Genomic DNA, 25,016 nt, shown 5'->3' with positions numbered 1-25,016 from the left:
AATATTAATTCACTGGCAATATAAACGAACGGCACTGTGATCACTCAGTTTCACTTCATTACAGTAGAAACGTTTCATGCTGAACTTCCTCACTGACCTTCTTTTAGTTTATATTTTTCATCCAGTTGTTTTCTTGAGTTTCTCTTGTGTGAATGTTTTTTGTGTTGGAATATTATTCATCACCGTGATGGCACGAGTAGCTCTGTGTTCCATAAATTCATGTTTCTGCAGTTCTGTCAGGTGTGATCATTAACCTCACTATGACAGATCAACCCTCATGGAGATAAACAGACTTGGAACAATTCAAGAACAAAAACATCCTTCAAAGCCTCAGTGACCAGGATTTATTTTATCATGTCAAAAAGATTGCTCTAAATTAATTTCTCATTTCCGCTCAGCTGCAGCTCAGCTCAAAACCCGAGCACCAATCACCATCATTAAGAATGAGCAGCTCATTTTCCAAGAGAGGCGGAGCGCTGACCTCTTATCCAGAACTTGACCTCTGGAGCAGGTTAGACATTCAGCCTAAGTTGTCGGGGTGAATTATCCCAGTGAGAAGTGAGCGAGCGTCGTAGTACGGAAAACCAGGGTTAATCCTTGAAGTTATCTTGATAAGAAAAAATCCAGTGTCGTAGTCCAGACCTCTGGTGAAGAAGCTCCAGCACAGACTGAACTTACTGAGAAGGTTAAAGCAAGCTCTCCTCCCTCATCCCCTGGCATGTGGCTCTTTGACCCTTCCGTAGTGGCACCTTTCAGAAAATTATACCAAAACAAATATTTGATCTTGTTTTCATTTTATTTACACACAAAGTCATTTTCAAAAATACTTTTAACTCTTAACTAAAAAGAAACTTTTAAAAAAGACAAGAAAAATGCTAAAATAAGGAAAATTAGTTAAAACCACAAGAAATTATGAACAAAACATTAAATGACAAGCATTTTTAAAAGAAAAATATCTTAAAAATGAAGAAAGAAATAAAACGACAAAACTGCTTAAATAAGTGCCAAAATGGTTTAAACAGCTAAAATGTCAAAGTAGTCTAAAAATGCTGAAAAAGAAGGTCGAAACCTTTAAAATCAGGTACAGAAACAGCTGAACATGTAATGAAATGTTTCTAAATTTTAATGGAAACTTCAAAAATGCAACATAAGACACACAGTTTATGTTTATATATCAAAACTCTATAGGTGGCGCTCTCACCTCACAGCGAGAAGGCCCAGGTTGAAATCAAGCAAGGGCCTTTCGATGTGGAGTTTGTATGTTCTCCCTGTGTGTGTGTGGGTTTCCTCCACAGTCCCAAAAACTTGTAGTGAACAAGACCCTGGACCCCCCAGCTCTCTGTATGGCTGCTACCGATGGGTCATTCAGTCAAAAACTGTCCCAAGGGGATCGATAGTTGTTAAAATGAAATGAAATGAAATTTAAAAAAGAAACTTTAAGAGTTATTTGAGCTTAAAGGTTAAAAATGTTTGGCGGCTCCACTTAACTTTGATTTGGTGGCAGCAGCAGCATTACTGGCAGTCACTCAAATCACACGAGTCCTGGGGTGGCTGTGTTCTGGTGGAGTTTGGACGGGAGAAGCGGTGGTGCACGGTGGCAATGGAACCTTTTCTTTAGTCTATTTTGTGACTTTGTCTCTGTATTACAGCCGACTTCCTTTTCATGAGCTGCTGCTTCTTTACGTATAATTTCTGTCCAAAAATACCTGTTCATTGGTCTTGCTGTTGTCGGTCTTGATGTCGTCCAATGCAGCACTTCTTTTCCCACCAGGGACTATTTGACCTTTCGTAGGTAGAATATCTGTTTTGATAGAGGTGTGATCAGCATGTGTGGCTGGTGTTCAGAGTTAGTGCTTTCTAATTATAGTGGATGTGCAGCTCTTGTGTCATGTGCGATAAGAAAAGGATGTGTGTCGATGAGTTTGATCAGTACTTCAGTTGTAATTCTTGGTGCAGGGTTTTCTCAGTGAGCTCTACTAAAGTCAGCGCATCAAGAGCCACTACGCACAGACCAATCCTAGACATGGGATCCTAATGTGGCTTCCTGGTGTAAAGCCACTCCTGAACAAGAGACAAGGTCAGAAGCGTCTTACCTGGGCTGTGGAGAAAAAGAACTGGACTGTTGCTCAGTGGTCCAAAGTCCTTTCTTCAGATGAAAGTACATTTTGCTTTCATTTGGAAGTCAAGGTCCCAGAGTCTGGAGGAAGAGTGGAGAGGCTCAGAATCCAGGTTGCTTGAAGTCCAGTGTGAAGTTTCCACAGTCTGAGATGATTTGTGCTGCCATGTCCTCTGCTGGTGTCGGTCCACTGTGTCTCCTGAAGTCCACAGTCAACGCAGCCATCTAGCAGGAAACTTTAGAGCACTTCATGTTTCCTTCTGCTGACGAGCTTTATGGAGATGCTGATTTCATTTTGCAGCAGGACTTGGCACCTGCCCACACTGCCAAAGGTACCAGAAGCTGCTTCAATGACCTTGGTGCTTCTGGGCTTGATAATGAAGAAGAGCTAAAAGCTAAAAGAGCTTGTAGCCTGGCAAGTAAGCGAGTTTTCAATGTTTTTGACAGTTTTGACAGAATCTGTATGTAAATGTAAAATTCTGAAAATCAGTTGTTTTGTTTTAAATAGAGGAGCTTTTACTGTATGTGTGCGACGTGCGCGGTGCAGCGTGCGCATATTGTCGATGCGACAGTAGAAAATAAACTGAAGATCCCTAAATTCCCCAGCACCGTCACTGAAAGATCGAGCTTCCCCAAAGAACCAACAGAAACAAATCTCTGGCACCGCCACTGTTGTAATCATTATTTTGATCATGGCTTTTTTATGTCATACTGCTCCTCGTCTGGTTTTATTACTAATCACATTGTGGTGACAGAACACCTTATGTTCATATCTACTTTAACACATACAATGAATTTAAAAGAGGTTTTATATCATAATGAAAATGTTTTATCAACATAGAAAATTCTTAATTTGAAATTGATCAAACATCACATTTTTAAATAAAAGGAAAGTCGATATAAAAATAAATAAATGTAACAAAAGAAAACCGGTTAGAATAATTGTGTTCTATTTGACTGAAGCAGATTAACAAGATGTGTAAAGAAACTTTAGTTTTGATTTGTTTAATTTGTACGGAAGAGTATTGAAGAAAAACTAATTGGGAGGTTAAAAAAATAACAACCTTTATGCACTTCAGAAAAAGTCAAAAATCAAAGTCGATATTTATTTATTTATTTTCACGGAGAGACGTCTGTCCATCCCTCACCATTTGCCCATGGATATGAAATTACATTAAATCACTTAATTCTGACTATATAGTGTTGCTTACTGCTTATGGACATGTGATTTTACACAGAATTTCCTTGATTGATAATAACACATGTTATAAGCACCCTGGAACCCCTGCCTTTGTCCTTCGTACTCGACGAACGTCCGCAACAGAACAGCACTGCAGTCGGCACCGCCTCTGCAAAGTCCTGATACTGATTATAACTGCACCGTGTTTATGAGCAAAATCCTGATCTGAAGCACCTTTTCACTACTTCATTAAACCGCCTGTGATGCATTGTGAAGCAGTCACACGAGCTGGCATGTAGATGGACAGATTTTGTAGAAAGAATTCTGGAAAAGAAATTGTGGCGTTGATTTTCGACTTTCTTTCTGAAGCGCATGAGGTTTTTGTTTTTTTAGCCTTCTCTTTTTTTTTTTCTTCAGTGGCCCTAATACTCTTCCGTAAAATTGAACTGATACATACAAGGGAAATTTAAATGGTAAAACTTTGAAGAGATAAAAATATGCAGGATACCTTCAACACGCTGTCACAATCAAGAAACAAAATATTAAATATAAAAACACACTAGTCCAGAGCAATAGAGAATATTTTCAAAACTTCATGGTGGATTACATTTTCTGAAGAAATTACATCATAATCTGCATAATGAGAGTAAAATGAGCAGAAAATATTTATATTTTCAATAAACTAACTGAAGTAAAGTTTAATGTGATTTGCTTTATTATCAGAGACATGAAATTCAAGTCGTATACTGGGTTACTTATCAGAGGTGGAAGATAAGTGATGAACACTGAAGTGCAGCTGCTGTTACTTTTTATACATTTTAATTGATCACAATGCATCAAAATATCAGTTGATTTTCCTGGACTTTTATTTTCTTTGGTTAATAGCAGGCAATCATTTCATTTTACTGTATATTCATGTAATAATGAAGTTCAACATCATTTCTGTTTGAGGAAATTTCTTCTCTTTAAAAAATATATATTTTGTAAAACTTACTATCCAAAAGTTGGCATATTAATTTAAACTGTGGCCTTGTTTAGTTGCAATTTACATTGAATATAAAAAGTACATAACATGGCATAAACTGTACTTGAGTATAACACAAGTAACCCAAATTACTACTTGATTACAAAAATGCAAATACAGTCCACATGATCTGTTACTTGCACCCTGGTAACTATATTTGCAATCAGGTTTTGTATAAAAGGAAAATCACATCACCGTCATTTATCAGATTGAGATTAAATGATTTAGTGGTGAAAACGACGTGAGTGTAGATCGTCTCTTTCTGAGCCGAGTTTGTGTTTCCTCTTTCTGCTTTGGGGACTTTTCTCCTGCTGAAGGTTGGTGCAGAATAGGTCAATGAAGCTTCTTCTCTCTGAGGAAATAGAAGAAAATGTACAAATGTTACAACTTTATTTACATGAAAATAACTGAAATTAGATTTCCAGTTATTTCATCCTGAGACTTTACCTGCTGATCACTGCTGACCGGTTCAGCATCTGTTTCAACAGAGACATTTAGTGTAATATGTGATTAGTTAATTCAACACTGCACTGAGATTTAGCATTATATTCATGAAACTTGTATTACCACAGTTACAATCCTTCTTCTTCTTGGTCCAGATGAGATAAACTGAAACAGTCACACTCGCAGCCAAAGCAACACAGACAACACAAAGAGCTATTTCTGTTTTATTCAAAGCTCTCGTGTTGGGATCTGAGAAAATAAAACATTCAATGATAATGATTATTTAGTTTTTGAAATTTAAAAACCATTTTCCTAGTAAACTAGTCTGTACTTACCTTTAATGTCCAGTTTTGCTCCATTTCCAAACATGATCTCTCCACATGCAGCCACAGCACAGTAATAAGTAGCAGCATCAGAGACACTGACCTTCTTAGAGAAGTTATAGAAACATTTCTGTGAAGCGTTTCCACACTCTGCACCGTCTCCAGCAGTATAAATGAAACTGGGGTGAGATTGATCTGATCCGGCTCTGAACCAGTAAACTCTGGAATGTTCTGGACATGTTTTCTTCTCAGAGTCAGAGAGAACCGAACACTGCAGAGACACCGACTCTCCTGGATGGACCCACTCAGACGGAGGAGCTTGACTGATGCCAGAGAAGACAGACTGGGGTCCTGGAGGACACAAAATAACCAGTTTTATTTCAATGAAAATATAAATTAGTTATTAAATTCACAAATTCTATTATATAAATCGGTAACAGTATCAGTAAAAAACAACAACATATGTATAAATGAAAAAGGTAGAAACATAAATAAATACTATGATGAGCAAATAAAAACATGTATTGATATTTTGAATAGAGATAGAAGCAAAAACTCATTTTACCTGTAACTTTTAGAAACACTGCTCTCAAGAAGGTCATGTCAAGACTTTCAGTTCGTATGCAGTAGTAAAGTCCAGTGTCGATCATCTGAGTTTGATTAATGTGCAGAATAAAAGTTCCAGGTCCTTGTTTGGTGGTAAAATGAGGAGTCTCATTAACGTCTTCATGATCAAAGCCAAATGTTCCTCCCAAGAATTCAGGCTGTTGTTCAGAAATGATTCTGATCCAAAATATCACCTCTTTGTGGTGAAACGTACGAGGACACGTAAAGGTCACACTTTGTTTGACATTAACAGACGTTATGTTAAAGTTCTGATCATTCAGGGAGCCTGAAAGAAACAAGCAAATTCAATCATTGAATACACAAACGGAAACATTCCTTCATTTAATGTATGTACATACGCTGAATCAGAAGTGTGTAGAAATACTTACAGCCCGCTGCGATCATCAACAGAAAACTAAATGTGACAAACATTTTCTGAGAAATCCTCCACTGACTGTTTCAATCAGAGCGTCTCCACTTCTTTTGTCATCTCATAAAGAGGGAGGGTCAGACTCCACGACCATCTGATTGGTTCGTCTTCACACTGAAGGATGTGATGAAGACAGTGAGAGGAACACGATGGTCGACCTCTTCATCAGAGAGCACATGGAGGAGCTGCTGCACAACGTTAGACCTCAAGTCCTCATTGAACTCATCTTATTCATTTGTTATAAGAGGATTGAGGTTGAAGCTGTTTGTTCAGGTTGTAAAGTGTCTGTATTGTCCACAGGGCAGCAGGAGGAACAGGCGGAGTCATTAAAATGGATTTATTCCAACACAAGTTGGTTAAGTTGTGAAGTTTTGCTATGTTACATCTACAAATCAGGTGTTGACTTGGGTACAGCATTTTATTGGTTAAATAGAATTATTTAAACAGGAAAAACATGCGAGACGTTTAAATGATTTGTGATATTGTTTGTGTACTAATGTGTTTTTCATTTGCTGCACATTTGTGTATGAGCAAGCAAGTGAATGTATAATTAGTGCATATAGAGAAGAATAGAGGGATTATATCTGTGGTTTAGTCTGACAGTGGTTTAGGTTCCCCAGTAGAGCAGGAGGAAGTTGTGGGTGACTGAGATATCTGAACTTCTTTTCTTCTTGACTGCCACCGTGACCCCAAACAATCTGAGTGGGAACGAGAATGACTGGAGATGGAGAGAAACACATGGTCCATTCAAACATCGTGTGTTGGTTCCAACTCAGATAGTCTGTGACCTCCACCTGAATAACGTGGTGTGGAAGATGGATGAAAGTACCAACGGATTATTCTGCATCTGTACTTTTCTCCACACGTTACAAATGTTTTCTGTGTGTCAACAATATTAGAGCCCAGCAAGACAAAAGTCCAACTTTGTTGTGTTTTAAACAAGGCCCTCGATGCAGAGGCCTTTCCTCCCTGCCTGCTCCTGCCTTTACAAGTTTCAGGAAGATTTCATGCACATCCTTTTTTACACACTAGTATTTGAACTACTATTGTTATGATTAATGGTGATTTCAGAAGGATTCACTGGAGTAGTAATAAGTCAACAAGAGGCCAAACAACACACTTAAATCCATTGAAATAGGGAAGGCGCTGTGCTTTTAGTGTCTCTCCTGATCTTAGTGATCGTCTCTGTGAACAACAGGACTTTGAAATGTTTGCAAAATGATGAATAAGTCCCCACTGAAACAACTGACACAGAAATGGAATAACAGCTTGTTGACACTAATAATAAATGATCCATTGATCTGATTGACCTCTTTATCCTGTTCAGGGCTGCTGGGCACTGGAATCAACTCCAACTACCTGAGGGTGAAGGCAGTGTACACACTGGACGGGTCAGCACTCCATCACAGAGCAAAGAAATGAAAACCAACTCATGTTCACACAAAGGGAGAATTTAGGATCATCAATTAACCTCTCATGTCTGTTTTTGGACTTTCAGAGAAAATGGAGAAATGGAGAACATGCAAACTCTGTACAGAAGCAATGGGCCAAATTCAAAGCATGATGTTCTTGCTGTGAGGCGAGAGCACTAACCACGACTCCACCAGGCAGCTTGAACCAATAAACTAGAATCAAATGGTACAATGGTCAATGGAATTCACTTCAATCTATATATCACTGATTTAATAGCCAACATTAGTCACATTCATCCATTCACACACATTCACTCACCAACTGCCATGCAAGGCACACAGTCCATCCATTGGGGGCAATTTGAGGTTCAGTGTCTTGCTCAAGGACACTTCAACATGCGAACAGATGGAGGAATACTAATGCTAAGAGTTTACACAGAACTTTTGTATTGATGAATTTCAAGTGCAAGGAAGGTTTTTAATGCACAGTGTGTGAAGAATTAAGAGCAGAAATGACAAGTTTGAAAAAAAATTCATACAATTTTCCATCCTTCTATATCTTCATTTTCTATTCTGTGTTTATCTAACTAAAGCTTTTTTGCAGATCAGGGTAAGGGTAGAAACCCCTCCTCTCATCTGTCAGGAGCAACCTATTAAACAACAAACAGCAGGAAAATGAGATTTAAAACAAAACAAATATAAAAGTAAGCAGGTTTGTATATGTGGTCTTCCTCTCATGTAGATTTACTTCTGCTCTTCTGACGTTTTGAAATCAATTCATCAAAATGAAAAGTGAAAGTAGTACATTTATTACACACAAGTGTCTTTAAAAAAAACAATAGAAAAAATAACGGTATACATCTACTTCCTGAAATTCACCCAGAGAGCGAGTGAGGAAGAAAAGCTGCCCTCCTGCTCTCATAAAGCAAAACCACAACAAAGCTGGACTTTTGTCTTTTTGTGATTCAGGCAAAAGCAACAGTATTAACACTCACAAGAACACATGGCCAGCAGGAGAAGCAAATTAACACACTTTTCTATTGATTCACACATTCATCAGTACATTTAATGAGTTGTATCCAAGGAAGCAGCGAGTTTCCGAGGTCCAAGGAAAGTAAAACATCATGGATTTACTGGTCTGACATATTGGTGACTTCTAGTGAGGTAATGGCATTCAGAGAGGAAATGAAAGTGTTTTAAATCAAGTTGTCTCATTTGCTGATGACATCCCTGTAATAGGACTGATATCAGGCAACTTTGAAACAGGAAGTAGAAAAGAAAGAGCATTGGACAAGATGATGCTCTCACACAACAAGGACATGAACACCACGGAAATGAGACTCGACTGTGAAGATGGAATCACACTGAGAATCATGAAGGAAAGAGGGTGCAAAGTTCTAAATTCATTGTTGTCCACATGTCAGCTGACCTCACCTTCAATACAAACATTTCCCAGCAGGTGACGAAGGCCCAGCAACTACTGACGCTTGTCTCTTCCCTCTCCCTGCTGATTCACTTCTATCTCTCAGCCATATGGAGCCTTTTGACCTTCTGCTCCTCAGGTCCAGACTCATTTGTCTTATTTACACCTCAAGGAACAGAAACACTCCTTTAATTACAGTACTCTACACATTTTGTACACATTTTGTACAAAGATGAGATTTGACAGAAGAGTAGAAGAGATCATGTACATGAAATTGAAAAACCTTCAGTTTTGGTTTCAAACAGTATAAAAAGGTTCTGTTCTTCTTCGGTTGGTCTCTTTGTGTTTACCATGTGAGCTTTACACAGATACAACCATACAGCCTGCTGTTGATGTTGTTTCATGTGTTTCAGGTGCATGGTTGGTATTACAAAGTATTTCCTGGACGTGTTTCTCATCACATCCTTCAGTGTGATGAGAAGCCAATCAGATGGTCGTGATGTCTGACCCTCCCACTTTATGAGATTACAAATAAAGTGGAGACGCTCTGATTGTAACAGTCAGTGGTGGACTCCTCAGAAAATGTTGCTCCTAGTTTGTTTCCTGTTGATGATCAGAGTCGCGAGTAAGTATTTGATGAAGTGTCAGATTCTGTAAATATACACTGAATGATGATGGTACATTTAAAATTCTGTTTCTTTTATTCACCGGCTGATTTTGCTTGTTTCTTTCAGGCTGTACAGGTGATGAGAAGGTTGAGATAAAGTCTGTTGCTGCTCAACAAAATGTGATTCTGACGTGTCCTCGAGAGAATGACAAGAACGATGTGATGCTGTATTGGATCAGAATCATTTCTGGACAACAGTTTGAAGTCTTGGGAGGAACTTTGGGCATTGATTATGAAGAAGTTACTCAAACTCCTCATTTCACAACCCAACAAGGACCTGGAACTTTTATTCTGCACATTAATCAAACTCAGATGATCGACACTGGATTTTACTACTGTGTACAAACCTGGTTGACCCACATGACATTATTGAGAGGAGTGTTTCTAAAAGTTAAAGGTAAAGTGAACTCATTTTATATGCGGGCTTTCATATTTATTCACATGAATTTGAATTCTTTAATTACACACTTAACTCCATAATTCCATATAAATAGTTATTTATTTACAAATATCTTCTTTCTTGCATATTTATTTGGTTACTTGCGTTCTGCTTACTTTTCTAATCACTTTTTCTTACTTCCATATTGACTAAGGGATATACTTACCAACTTATTTATTTATTCATTTATATATTTTCTTCAACTGGTTTCATACTTTTTATTTGGTACTTCCCAGGACCCCAGTCTGTCTTCTCTGGCCTCAGTCAAGCTCCTCCGTCTGAGTGGGTCCATCCAGGAGAGTCGGTGTCTCTGCAGTGTTCGGTTCTCTCTGACTCTGAGAAGAAAACATGTCCAGAACATTCCAGAGTTTACTGGTTCAGAGCCAGATCAGATCAATCTCACCCCAATTTCATTTATACTGCTGGAGACGGTGCAGAGTGTGGAAACGCTTCACAGAAATGTTTCTATAACTTCTCTAAGAAGGTCAGTGTCTCTGATGCTGCTACTTATTACTGTGCTGTGGCTGCATGTGGAGAGATCATGTTTGGAAATGGAGCAAAACTGGACAGTAAAGGTCAGTTCAGACTAGTTTACTAGGAAAATGGTTTCTAATGTAAAAAAAAAATCTTGATCTTGAATGTTTTATTTTCTCAGATCCCAACACGAGAGCTTTGAAGAAAACAGAAATAGCTCTTTGTGTTGTCTGTGTTGCTTTGGCTGCGAGTGTGACTGTTTCAGTTTATCTCATCTGGACCAAGAAGAAGAAGGATTGTAACTGTGGTAATACAAGTTTCATGAATATCAGTCTGTCTAACACTTAGTGAAGTTTTAAATTCATTTAAAACTAAGTATTTTGAAAATATCTTCTTTGAAAACAGATGCTGAACCACTGACTGACCGGTCAGCAGTGATCAGCAGTGATCAGCAGGTAAAGTCTCAGGATGAAATAACTGGAAATCTAATTTCAGTTATTTTCATGTAAATAAAGTTGTAACATTTGTACATTTTCTTCTATTTCCTCAGAGAGAAGAAGCTTCATTGACCTATTCTGCACCAACCTTCAGCAGGAGAAAAGTCCCCAAAGCAGAAAGAGGAAACACAAACTCGGCTCAGAAAGAGACGATCTACACTGACGTGCGTTTTCACCACTAAATCATTTAATCTCAATCTGATAAATGACGGTGATGTGATTTTCCTTTTATACAAAACCTGATTGCAAATATAGTTACCAGGGTGCAAGTAACAGATCATGTGGACTGTATTTGCATTTTTGTTATCAAGTAGTAATTTGGGTTACTTGTGTTATACTCAAGTACAATTTATACCATGTTATGTACTTTTTATATTCAATGTAAATTGCAACTAAACAAGGCCACAGTTTAAATTCATATGCCAACTTTTGGATTGTAGATTTTACAGAATATATATATTTTAAAGAGAAAAAATTTCCTTTAACAGAAATGATGTTGAACTTCATTATTACATGAATATACAGTAAAATGAAATGATTGCCTGCTATTAACCAAAGAAAAACAAAGTCCAGGAAAAGCAACTGATATTTTGATGCATTGTGATCAATTAAAATGTATAAAAAGTAACAGCAGCTGTACTTCAGTTAGTTTATTGAAAATATAAATATTTTCTGCTCATTTTACTCTCATTATGCAGATTATGATGTAATTTCTTCAGAAAATGTAATCCACCATGACATTTTGAAAATATTCTCTATTGTTCTGGACTAGTGTGTTTTTTATTCATTGTTTTTTTTCTTTATTGTGACAGCGTGTTGAAGGTATCCTGCATATTTTTATCTCTTCAAAGTTTTTACCATTTAAATTTCCCTTGTATGTATCAGATCAATTTAAACAAATCAAACTAAATTTCTTTACACATCTTGTTTATCTGCTTCAGTCAAATAAAACACAATTATTCAAACCGGTTTTCTTTTGTTACATTTCTTTGCTTTTATATCGACTTTCTTTTTATTTAAAAATGTGATGTTTGATCAATTTCGAATGAAGAATTTTCTATGTTCATAAAAGTTTGTCGTTCTGATATAAAATCTCTTTTAAATTCATTGTATGTGTTGAACTAGATATGAATATACTGTAATGTTTCGTGTTCCCAAGAACCACTCACCGATAGACAGTAGATTAACCGTTTATTTAAAAAAGAAAACAGTCACTGTTGGCCGTGACTACGCCAAAAACACTGAACAGCTCCGTGAAAAGCTAACGGTTCCCTCCAAATCCAATCGCTCCGGCACCTCCTCGGGCAGCCTCTCCCTCGCCCCGCCCCTCCTCCCAGGAGCCCGCTCATCCCATCACCGTAACAACCACATCAACAAAACAGGGTCAATTCAGATTATAAGTGTTTTACACAGTAATGAACAATAAAGGACACTTAGGTCGTTACAATACAGTGCTATGTCGCTATTCACCACGATGTGATTAGTGATAAAACCAGACGGGAAGCAGCATGAAATATAAAAGCCATGATCAAAATAGTGATTACAACTCAGTGTTAAGAATACTCCAAGTTATAGTGGAATGTGGCTTCCCGCTTTTATTCTGAAATCGGCGCTTTTATTGTTAAAGGCCGACTCTGCACTTCCTTCCTCTTATGCACGTTCTGAAGCTAACATGTTTACGGTGGTGAAGCCGTGACGATGTAAGCTATGTTAATATTGCTGTGAAAAGAATGTGTATATGTCTCCTACAGTTTGTAGTAGTGTTGTTGAGTTCCTGGAGTGATTTGTTTTCTCTATAATGTTCGTTTAGTGCGTTAGCATTATCACGATTAGCATTGAGCTAACCAGGTTGGCTTGATGACTCAGGTTGCTCTCAGTTTACGTTTCAATGTATGGTAACGTGAAGTCACACAATGATTATAGACGTTGAGTGTTTATGGACATGATTAGATGTTACAGTGAATGTTTGTTTACTGCATTTGATTTACAGTGTGCATCATGGTCATTTAGTTATTTATTTCTCGTGTCTTTTCAGAAACTTCTAAATCGTAGTACACTCACCAGGGCAAACTCTTATTAGTTAATTCTTCATGCTCAAACTTGTGCGCCGTTCTCTGCGTTGTATGCAGACTGCATCATCGTTCATATGATTCCCTCACTAAAGGACTGAAATTCATCTGATGTCTCGTGTGCTTTCTGACCGGGGCCCTGCAGTGGTCAGTTAGGCAAGTTAACCAGCAACAGAGGACGTATTCCTCAATACAGAGCTTTACAACTTTATGACAATTTCATGTTTTAATAAAAGTCAAACTGAAAAAAGAAATGTTATAAAGGAAACAAAATGTAATTTAAAGATAAAATATTTCCAGTGTCGGTTACAGGGTCTCACGATGGGTTCTACTTGTTTGTTATTGTGAAAGCATTTAAATATCACCTGTCATCAAATGTATTGAATTATAAATTGATCTCCCAAAAACAACAATATATTTTGTACTGATAAGTTCAAGTTGTACTGATGTATAGGGGTGGGAATTGATAAGATTTTATCAATATCAATGCCATTGTCAATTCTGCTTTTCAATCCAATTCCTTAACAATTCTAATGATTCCAATTTTTGAAGGGAAAAAAAAGTAGTTTTACACAGTTTTCTGCACCAAAAGAACAATTTTATGTTTTCCAAACATGATACTTGAATTATAATTTTCCCTTAAAAAGAACAGTTGAATGTGTATTTGTATTCATTGGATGCCCCCTGGAATTTTTTTTTTGAATTTTGCACTGTTGACAAGATAACCCTCTCTGGGAGGTCGGAGACGGGAGAGGAATATGGAAGTGACGTAGGAGGAGGAACAAGATCTGGGAATGCTGTGTTTTCATATTGAGTTTGTGCTTTTTTTTAGGGGATTTTCAACACAGAATGATATAATACATAGATATACAGTAGTAGACCTCTACTAGATTGTGTATGTCTACATAGTTGACATACTCTAGTACAGGGGTGCTCACACTTTTTCAGCATGCGAGCTACTTATAAAATGATCAAGTCAAAATGATCTACCTACTACAAAAATGCAAAACATATATTTATTTCTTGCTTGTTAGTTTTGCCCTATGGTGCAGTGCGCCCTATGTGTGTGTTGTTGTAAAGCGGACGTAGTAGGGAACACCATGAGAACGTTAAAGGGGGAAGTGTGGGCGTGGATTGTATATAAATGAACGGGTATGTGCGTTATGCAGAACATCGTTGTTTTAACAACCCTGAAAATGGCGAAGAGACACGCTTATGAAGCACAGTTTAAACTGAAGGCCATCAGCTACGCGGAGGAACATGGAAATCGAGCAGCCGCGAGAGAATTTAAGATTAATGAATCGATGGTTCGCAAGTGGAGGAAGCTGGAAAACGAGCTCCGACAGGTGAAGAAGTTGAAGCTGAGTTTCCGCGGACATAAGGCGAGGTGGCCCGAGTTGGAGGAAAGACTCGAGCAGTGGATCATCGCACAAAGAACGAGTGGGAGAAGCGTTTCGACGGTCACCATTCGACTAAAAGCAGTAACGCTAGCAGAAGAAATGAAAATTCTTGGAACTCCAACCGCTGGACATCGGTGTGAACCGGCCGTTCAAAGTAAGGCTGCGAGCGGCGTGGGAGCGATGGATGACCGATGGAGACCACAGTTTCACTAAGAGTGGAAGGCAGCGCCGGGCGAGTTACGCCACAATTTGCAAATGGATTGTAGATGCTTGGGCTAGCGTGTCTGCTGGCACTGTTGTTCGAGCTTTCGCAAAAGCCGGCATCATTTCCAAGGAGCTGCACGGCACGGAAAGTGACTGACAGTGAAGAAAATGAACCTGGTATTTTTGATGGAGATTTTGCGCAGCTGTTCAATTCAGAAACAGAGGACGAGGAGTTAGATGGGTTTGATTGATGACGATTACAGGTAAAAAAAATGTTAGTACTTTGTAATCAATACTTAAATAAAGCACAACCAAACTCAGTTTTGCTCCCGCTCTATTTTTAAATACGCACACTTGTATGCTTGTGTGTGTGTTGTTGTAATGCGGACACCATGAGAACGTTAAAGGGGGGAAGTGTGGGCATGGAACCCGCGCCCTATGAGCGTATGTAATGCGATCTACCAATACTACCTTCGCGATCGACCAGTCGATCGCGATCGACGTATTGAGCACCCCTGCTCTAGTAGATCATTTACTCTGGTGAAAACCTATAATGCACGCATATAATGAAGGCTCTACTACCATATGTCTATGCCGTCGGCTCATTGGAGGACACATTCACTACAAGGGACAGATTGACGGCAGAGTTAATTTATTAAAAGTCCCTCATTAGTCCTCAGACAGGACATTTCTTCACCAAATGGACCGTCTTCAGCAGCCACACAGTGTGGTGCTCTGAGGAGGTGATGGAGGCCGGGGGTGTAGCTCAGGAGGAGGTGATAGAGGCCGGGGGTGTAGCTCAGGGAGTCACGGTGCAGGTCGTTTTGACTATCAGGGTAAACCAGAGTACCGGAGGAAAACGAGCACACACGGAGAGAGAACATGAAAACTACATACAGAAAGGCTCCTGCCGGGATTTGCGCCGAGACTTTTTTTATTTTTTTAACTGGGACCTTCTGGCTGTGGACTCTGTGGATTCAGGACATGGTGAGTGGAACATGTATTAATGTATCGTATTATTTGGTCGTTTATAGTCTCCCACTTTAGACCTTCTTCCTCTCCATGTTTTCTTGTTAGCGTGTTGAGGGCGGGATATGACCTGTGCAACATTACAGGTAGACTGTCATTTATAAAAGAAAGTGTGTGCAGATGTGCGTACGCACAGTTTTATCGATCCCAATTTTTTGGGGCACACGTCATTTTCTGCTTTTGGGCGCATGCACATTTTTAGTAGGAATCCTACGGAAGGTTTTATAAATGAGGGCCCAGGTGTCCCTGACCTGGAATCTGGTTTTACCTCATATGCTAATCTGCTAAGCTAACAAGCCTAGCATTAGCATTAAAAAGCCAACTCACCTCCAACCTAGCTAATCCCTAAATATCAATCTTTTAGGGTTGTGGTGTCATTTTTAATAAACAAGGACTTTTATTTTGGAAGAAAATGGGATTTTATATTTTGAAAGCCAGCTCACCCCCAGCCTAGCCAAACACTTAATATCCAATTTGAAGGTTTAGATTGTCTTTATAAAAAATAAGGTATTTTATTTTGAAGGATTTGGGGGCTTTAAAATATTGACATGTTAACAAGTCCACAAACCCCTTGTTAGCATGTTAGCTCTTCCACTAGCTGCATGTTAGCTAGTCCACTAGCTGCATGTTAGCTAGTCCACTAACCGCATGTTAGCTAGTCCACAAACTGCATGTTAGTAAAGGAAGAAATAGGTGTTATGAGTTATCAACGCTCTAGCTTACATACCAGTATAATCAGCTTGTCTCACTTCTGCTCAGAACTGTTAATAACATGACCATATATGGGAGGATGCATGTTTTGCTGAGGCTGCCCAGCTTTTCGGGCTGGAGTTGAGTCTTAAAAAGACAGAAGTTCTGCATCAACCCGCCCCCCGGGACACGTATATCGCCCCCCACATCACCATCGGCATCACTGAACTAAAAACAGTACAACAATTTAAATATCTTGGCTGCATCATCTCCACTGATGCACGCATTGATAAGGAGGTTGACAACCGGCTTGCGAAAGCAAATAGCTCATTCAGCAGACTACACAAGCGAGTTTGGAAAAACAAACACCTCAAATCCAACACTAAGATCAGTGTGTACAAAGCAGTTGTTCTTACCACCCTTCTCTACGGTTCAGAAGCCTGGGTTCCATACCGCAGCCACATCAGTCTCCTTGAACGTTTCCATCAGCGATGCCTGCGCACCATTCTAAACATCCACTGGAAGGACTATGTAACCAACAGCAAGGTCCTGGAACGTGCAGGAGTAAGCAGCATCGAAGCCATGCTTCTAAAATCACAGCTTCGCTGGGCCGGACATATAGCTAGAATGGAAGATCATCGTCTACCAAAGATCACCATGTTCGACGAGCTTTCGAGTGGTCACCGGGACAGGGGTGCTCCAAAGAAACGATATAAGGACTGTCTCAAAAAGTCTCTCAACATCTGTGGTTTAAACCCAAGCGAGTGGAAAACACAAGCAGAGGATCGAGTTGGATGGCGTCACACCATCAACGTAGCCGCCTCAACCTTTGAGAGTGAACGTAGGAGCAACTTAGCTGTAAAGAGACAACAACGGAAAGACCGGATAGCACAGCCATCAGACCCAGATGACCAATCCTTTATCTGTCGACACTGCAGTCGAGCCTGCCGTGCTCGCATTGGACTTATGAGCCACGAGAGGTCTTGTGGGAGAAAACGGGGTGGACCTCCTTCATGAATCTTCGTTCGCGAAGCCAAAGCCATGATATGGGAGGATGCAACTACATACACACCAGTTTGTAACATATGTCAAGGTGACATCCAGCTTGTCTGAAGAAAGTACGATTGTGATGTCTAAAACTTCTCGGGACAGAACACGAGATATAGTCAGTTTCGATAAAGACAACACGTGATATCCACACCATATGTGCAGGGAGGGGTGAAAGAAATGCTTATAAACCAATGTTTTTCTTCACTCGGGGCTCTTGACCATTTGAAGCCTGGTCCTCCCGGTCAGACTGGTGCTTGAGCCCGAGATCTCGTTTTATTCCATGTATTCTGCTTAAGGTATTTATCAATAAAACTGTGTGATTAATTCCACTCTTGTTTCCTCATCAATAAAAGAACACATTAATGACTGTTTTTCCTTCATTAGCTAGTCCACTAACTGCATGTTAGCTAGTCAAGTCAAGTCAAGTCAGCTTTATTTATCCAGCACTTTAAAACAGTTGTGGCTGAGGCCAAAGTGCTTTCCAATAAAAGACTAAATAAAAAAGTACAGTAAAGAGTAAAAACAGTGAAATACAATAAACAAACAATAGATTGGCAACAATAAAACCAGGGACAGAGTCTCAAACATGGTTAAAAGCCAAGGAATAAAAGTGGGTTTTAAGATTAGTTTTAAAAGTGGACAGTGAGGGGGATTGTCTGACGGGCAGTGGTAGCTCATTCCACAACAGAGGGGCTGCAAAAGAAAAGGCCCTGTCCCCTCTGAGCTTTCGTTTGGACCTCGGTACCTCCAGAAGAAGCTGATCAGCTGAGCGGAGGCATCGAGCAGGGGTGTAGGGGTGGAGCAGCTCAGAGAGGTAGGGCGGGGCAAGACCATTCAGAGATTTAAAAACAAATAAAAGAATCTTAAAACGAATTCCAAAATGCACAGGCAGCCAGTGGAGAGACGCCAGAACGGGTGTTATGTGCTCCCTCTTACCTGCTCCAGTTAGAAGGCGGGCTGCAGCGTTCTGAACTAACTGGAGACGAGCGAGGGAGGACTGGCTGACTCCAACATAAAGTGCATTACAGTAATCCAGCCGGGATGTAATAAAAGCATGGATTACTGTTTCAAAGTGCTGCTGTGCCAGAATGGTCTTTACCTTTGCAAGCCTTCTGAGGTGGAAGAAGCTGGACTTTACCACTGCCCTAATCTGAGAGTCCAATTTAAAATCACAGTCCATTCTAAAATCTAGGTTCAAAACCACTGGCTTCACATGTGGAGCCAGGGGACCCAGGTCAAAAAGAGGGGGTTTACAGGAGCCACTGGGCCCGAACACCATCACCTCAGTTTTGTTTTCATTAAAACTTAAAAAGTTAAAAGCCATCCAGGTCTTAATGTTCTCAAGGCATGACAGGAGAGGAGACAGTGAGGGGGCATCTTTCTTATTAAGTGGGACATAAATCTGGCTGTTGTCCGCATAACAGTGAAAAGAGCACAGTGGGAGAAGGTACAGGGAAAAAAGCAGGGGCCCTAGAATTGAGCCTTGTGGAACCCCATATGTGAGAGGAGCAGAGGAGGATTCAGAGCCAGCAAGGCTAACACACATGGTTCTGTCTGCCAGATAGGATTTAAACCAGGCCAGAGCAGTACCACGGATGCCCACCAGGTGCTGCAGCCGGGACACCAAGATGCTGTGGTCCACGGTGTCGAATGCAGCAGTCAGGTCTAGAAGAACCAGAACCATATAATCACCACGATCATTTGCCTGGAGGATGTCATTAAAAACCCTGAGCAATGCTGACTCTGTGCTGTGAAGGGGTTTAAAACCAGACGGAAAAACTTCTAAAATGTTGTGCTCCTCTAAGTAGTCCTTGAGCTGTGCGTGGACAACCTTCTCTAAAATCTTTGATATAAAAGGCAGCTTGGAGATGGGCCTAAAATTAGCCAAGACAGCCTGGTCAAGGCCTGGTTTTTTAAGAAGGGGCTGCACCACTGCCTGTTTAAAAAGCACAGGAACAACACCAGATGAAAGGCTGCAGTTAATAATAGTGAGGATGAGCTGCACTGTGCTGTAGAAGGTTTCTTTAAAAAGATGAGGAGGGATAGCATCCCAGGGGGAACCTGAGGGCTTCAAATGTGCAACCACATAACCTAAAAGTTGCAAAGTCACTGGCTCAAACTTGTCAAGTGTAACCGGACAAGGAGCAGAGTTAGAGGGATCAGAACCAGGAGTTGGAATCAGGGCCCTGGTGACAAGAACCTTGTCAATGAAGAATTGCAGGAAGTTTTCACACATTTCAGGGGAGGATTCTGGGAACACAGACTGTGGGGCATCTAAAACAGAAACAATGGTTCTAAAAAGCAGGCGTGAGTCGTGGCAGTTTTCCAGGATTAGTTTTTACAAGTGCTCCCTTTTAGCTTCTTTTACAGTGTTCTGATATTTGTGCCAGCTCTCCTTTAAGATTTGCAGGGAAACATGCAGTTTGTCCTTCTTCCACCTGCGCTCAGCTCTGCGACACTCCTGTCTGACTGCCCGGGTTCTTTCATTGAACCAAGGCTCAGGTTTTGCTTTAGGCTGCCTAGTTTTTAATGGAGCCACAGAGTGCAGAATAGATGTGCAGGAGGAGTGAAACCAAGAACTGAGCTCCTCTGCATCAGTAAACTCAGGGGGGACACAGAGCTGGTTGAACGCAGCAGAGAAGAGCCCAGCAGTGGAGGAGTTAAAGGTACGACAGAGTCGAGCAAAAGCACGGTTTTTAACTGCAGCGCGGGAAAAGCTAATATCAAATAAGACAGGCAGATGATCAGAAAGCACATTGTCACATATCACCAAGTTACTCACAGACAGACCATGACAAAGTACCAGATCTAAAGTATGCCCACGTTCGTGTGTGGAGCCAGACACACACTGAACAAGGTTAAAAGTGTCAATAAGATTTAAGAAGTCCTTCACAAGAGGTTTATCAGGACAACAAACATGTATGTTGAAATCTCCAACGATAAGAACACGATCGTATCTTGGCATGAGTCCAGCCAGAAAGTCAGAGAAGTCGCTTATAAAATCCTTATGATATTTGGGTGGTCGGTAGATGACGGCGCACAGCACCGGGTCGGAGCGGCCCACTTCAAATAAAGTCAGTTCGAAGCTGGAGAAGGACGATACAGCGCCCTGCTTACATTTAAAGTCATTTTTATAAATAGTCGCCATTCCACCTCCACGACCCGATGTCCGCGGGGAGCTGAAGTAGGAGCAACCAGCCGGTACAAGTTTGTTAAAAACGCCGCACTCACCGGCACCGATCCAGGTCTCTGTCAGGCAGAGGAAGTCCAAGGCGCTGGAGTTGAAGAAGTCCCTCAGGATAAAAGTTTTGTTTGTCAGTGATCTGGCATTCACCAGGCCAATCCTGGCAGGAGACGGTGCCTGTTGTCCGGCGGATCGGGGAACCCAGCGCAGCGTCGTCAGGTTGCGGGGATTCACCCCGCGCTGGCAGAGGAGCCGAGGAGAGGGGGGCCGGCGGGGCGGGAGTCTGTCATCCAGGCAGGCCAAAGGTACCAGCGATGTGCCGATGGGTTCCAGGAAACGCCGGGGCACGAAGAAGGAGCGGGATAATCCAGTACTTGTCCGGGAGGTGGAAAAGGACTGTGTCAGGCGGGCTTTCAGCTTTGCCAGCCGGCCGCTGCATTTACCGCGGCGGTGGTGACGCTTTCGCCGGGGGGGTAAAGCCGAGGTCCTGCACAGGTGAGCCGGGACTCCCGATAGAGGCGGGGGCAGGGTTCTGTGCCCGCCACAGTTTAATGCAGCAAGATCGCCCACATTGTTTCGAAGATCTAGAAGAAATTGGCCTTTGTCCTCAGCATCCAGCTGATACTGTGTTTGTGGAGAGGATTTCTTCTTACATGAAGAAGTGGACTGATGTGCTGAACAAATGTTCTGCTGAATTAATTAGAAGTGAGCTCATTGTCAGTCTTAAATGAGGAAATGTCTTGATCAGAGTTTTACTCTGGAACACTGAAAGACAAACTACTCCTCACTGCAGCAAGAGCTCAACAGAAATACTAATGAAACAATACTCTGTCTTTACATGATGGAGCATTGAGCTTTAGAGTTCATGAGTTTAATCTTTTTTTCTTTTTTACTTCTACTGTATCCTGCCGTCATTCACTATGAGGAACAAATATTTTATCTTTAGCACTTTTCCACAGACTTTCTGTTTGCACTTTTCTTATTGCACTAAATGTGCACTATTACGGGAATGTTCTGCTTTCTGTTGTTTTCTATTAATTTATAAAAAGAAATTGTAAATTTTTATTTATTCTGTTTTCATTTAAGCCAGATGAAGTTCTGTTCAAGAAACATGTATTTTTATTCTATGAAAGTTTCTATTTAAGATTTTATTTTGTTAATGTTGGTATTTTGCAATAAAAAGAAATTGCTACATAATTTGCTTTCAATGTGTTCATATCACAAATAATATGCATCTACTAAAATCCAGGTTCAAGTCAGATAGTAAAAAAAGTGTTTCATACTCAGAAAAAAAGAGCTAAAAAAATGTCAGCACACCAGAAACTGTGAAGACAAACGGGCCGGCCGGCCCTGCCAGTGAAGTCTCCCTTATTTATTTTTCAGGGAGTTGGAAACACAAGTCACTGTGCACAATAGAATGTTAGCTAGTCCATGAACCGCATATTAGCCAGTAGCGGGCGGTGGTGTTTCAGTCAGGGCCAGCAGGAACAAAATACAACCCCCCCCCCTCCTGAAACATTTGACCGGCTATTGAACAGAAAGCATTTATTAAGACTCTTTTATTAACATACTTGTAAACAAATAGAAGCAGAAGCTTCATTAGTCCCTTTTAGAAAATGAATGTGTTTTGGGGCTGGTTCACTGGAAATGACAGGTAGTCTGAGTTTAGGGAAAATAAAAGGTACATCAGATATATTTTCAAACAACACATCAGTTCCTCTCTTGAAAAAAACCTAAAAAAATAAAAAAAACTATACTGGAGAAAGTTGAACCTGTCCTGCAACTTTTCAGCCAAATTTCTTCTTTCAAACTGGTAAATTAGAAGAGATGTGACAGAGTTAATAATCTGAGACTCACCGCTTGTTGTCTTCATCTCAACATCTCATAGAAACACGCGAGAACAAACCAGAACGGACTTTAAGCCAATCACTGAACAGGTCTGGCCAGGGGAGATTTAAAAAGCGCCCCAAGTCTCGAACATGAAATGACGATGATTTGTTATTTTCTGTCAGTCGCTCTGGTGTTAATCAGTAACTGGTGAGATCCAGTGGTGTGCAGTCAGGGGCAGTTTTATAATTAAAAAGTGATTCTGGAATCAATTAGGCTGCTTGTTCATTATGCAACTTTGTCCAGAAAACAAATGATTATATTTTGTGGAGCTCAAATCTCCTACGTCCTCTAAACGCACCACAGCTCCTTTCCTCTGCTGGGGCCAGCAGTAACTGCATTGCTAACCTCTGATCGAAGCTGGACGCTGCTATTGGGTTAAAATGTTGAGCGACAGTATCATCAGAAATCCGGCGCGCTCCCGACGGCTACGGCCCGTGCACGGAGCTCAGTGACGTCACGCTATCCCAGGCAGAGCACGCCGAGCGCCTCTGGTGACCGGGTGGGTAATCACACCCATTTCCCACTGAGTCGCCGAGCCGTTCGGCGCCCTCTGGTAGTCGCGTGGGTAATTGCAACCGCTCGTGCCGCCATCTGGTGGTTGCATTAAGTCATCACACCCGCCCTGCGCGCCGTCGCACATCTAGTGGCCACATTGGGTGATTGCACAGGACCGCTGACGTCTACCTCACTCTGGTGGACGTTTGTGGTCATTACATTCTCACCCAGTCACGCCCCTTTCGCTCCGCAAACTTCCACACACACCGCTCCTCCACACTCGAACACACACACACACACACACACACACACACACACACACACACACACACACACACACACACACACACACACACACACACACACACACACACTTTATTTGCTGGCTTTTGGTTTTGTATTGTGTTGTTTTATGAGATCTTGCTTGATGTTTATTGATTAGATGTGATTCGTAGATTGATGATTTAGGAATAGACGTTAGTTAATAAACACTTAATAGTTGAATTGAACGATTCTTGGTGGTTTTTGTGTGCTTTTCAGTGACAATTGTTGGTTGTAACAGTCAGTGCTCGGATTTACAGCCTTCCTTTCCTGCTTCAGTTAAAGTGCGATTATCATTTCAATCAGAAATAATAATTTAACCATTTTAATTGAACCTTTCTTTTAAGACTGATGTTTAGTTAAGACCCTAACTTCAGCTGGTGCCCCGACTCTGATTAAGTAACGGTAATATTCAATTGATTAATAGTTTGAATGGTTTAAATCAATTTCAATGATTTTAACACTTTGAGTAATTTAACACACCTAGGAGTGGTTGGTGAATGAATGCAGGTTTTCTGCAGGGATAACCCGCATTGCTTTTACATCATTTTTAAGTGTTTTATCGCATTTTACGTGGTTAATTACTCGCACTATTATTGATTGATCTGTTACCCAGTTAACCTAATCACAACTTGAATTGCCTCTAAAGCTATTGTTCATTGACTTCATTGCAGATAGATAATTTGTATTCTTTATTAATTAATAAATTAATCAATTTATTCAATTAATAATCAAGATTGCTTTTGATCATTTTTAAGTGGTTTTCTTGCATCTCAGCATCCAATTATCCAGTATTATTAATTCATAAAGCGCAAGTTTATACAATTGATAATCCTAACTGCATTAAATTCATTTTCAATGGTTTAGCGCAAAAAACTCATTCTATTAATTAGTAAATCCCGACTTTACTTAATTAATTCCAACTCCTTCTTGATTACTTCCGATTGTTATTAAATAAATAACCAAATTTGTTTAATTAACAATTCATTCTAACTTACTTGCAGATCACCCTCGGTGGTTCACGCCACTGAGGTAATTGAGCCTCCCTTCAGTTATTGATTTACAAATCGCAGGTTTGTTTCATTGATAACTTGAATCATAGATCGCTTTCCGTAAGTTAATCGTCACTCGTAATCAAGTACGGTTGTTCATTGATTGGTCAATGGCCATTTGTAACGCCTTAGCAGCTTGAGTTATTCCCAGGTTACTTCAGCGAGTCACCTCCTGTGGGTCCACAGACGCTTCGGTAGTTCACTCCACTGACCCGCAGTTGTCAACAAAGGAGTGACCAGTCACTCCTGTTGACAGGTCGTGTCACTGGTGGACCGCCTTAGCGATCTGGCACCTGTGGAGGTTCCTCCCGTCAGGTAACCCTTTTTAGCTCAAAGCTGTTGGCCGACAACTGACTATTTACTTTAATCAGCCTTTATAGCTTTGCATAACTTACACTTGGTACATTGCCTTAGTAATCTATTACTCCAGTAATCCATTACTTTGGTGGTCTACCGCTAGTGATTAGTAATTGTCAACCCGTAAATAACAATTTACTTCGGTTGGCGATTCTTTTATATGTAAATTACCTCTGACGGTGTAGAACCTTCCGGTAGCTATCACTAGGGTAATTTGCATATTCTGATCAAACGCTGACC

The 25,016-nt window shown here is 40.5% G+C and overlaps 1 protein-coding gene across 1 annotated transcript; it reads right to left on the bottom strand.

Moving 5' to 3' along the window:
• Positions 1–3,862: 3,862 nt before the first annotated feature.
• LOC308110692 (uncharacterized protein) lies at positions 3,863–6,145 on the bottom strand. Its single transcript, XM_080465158.1, has 6 exons — positions 6,083–6,145; positions 5,653–5,979; positions 5,100–5,438; positions 4,888–5,013; positions 4,768–4,796; positions 3,863–4,672 (listed from the first exon to the last, which is right to left on the bottom strand). Exons 1-6 carry the CDS (start codon positions 6,123–6,125, stop codon positions 4,484–4,486), a joined length of 1,053 nt encoding a protein of 350 aa, XP_080321284.1. The 5' UTR covers positions 6,126–6,145; the 3' UTR covers positions 3,863–4,483.
• Between the last annotated feature and the right edge of the window lie 18,871 nt (positions 6,146–25,016).

This window comes from Lipophrys pholis, assembly GCF_963383615.2.
Source record: "Lipophrys pholis genome assembly, chromosome: 6".
In the NCBI taxonomy this organism is placed as follows: domain Eukaryota; kingdom Metazoa; phylum Chordata; class Actinopteri; order Blenniiformes; family Blenniidae; genus Lipophrys; species Lipophrys pholis.
This window is presented reverse-complemented; position numbering and strand designations above follow the sequence as displayed.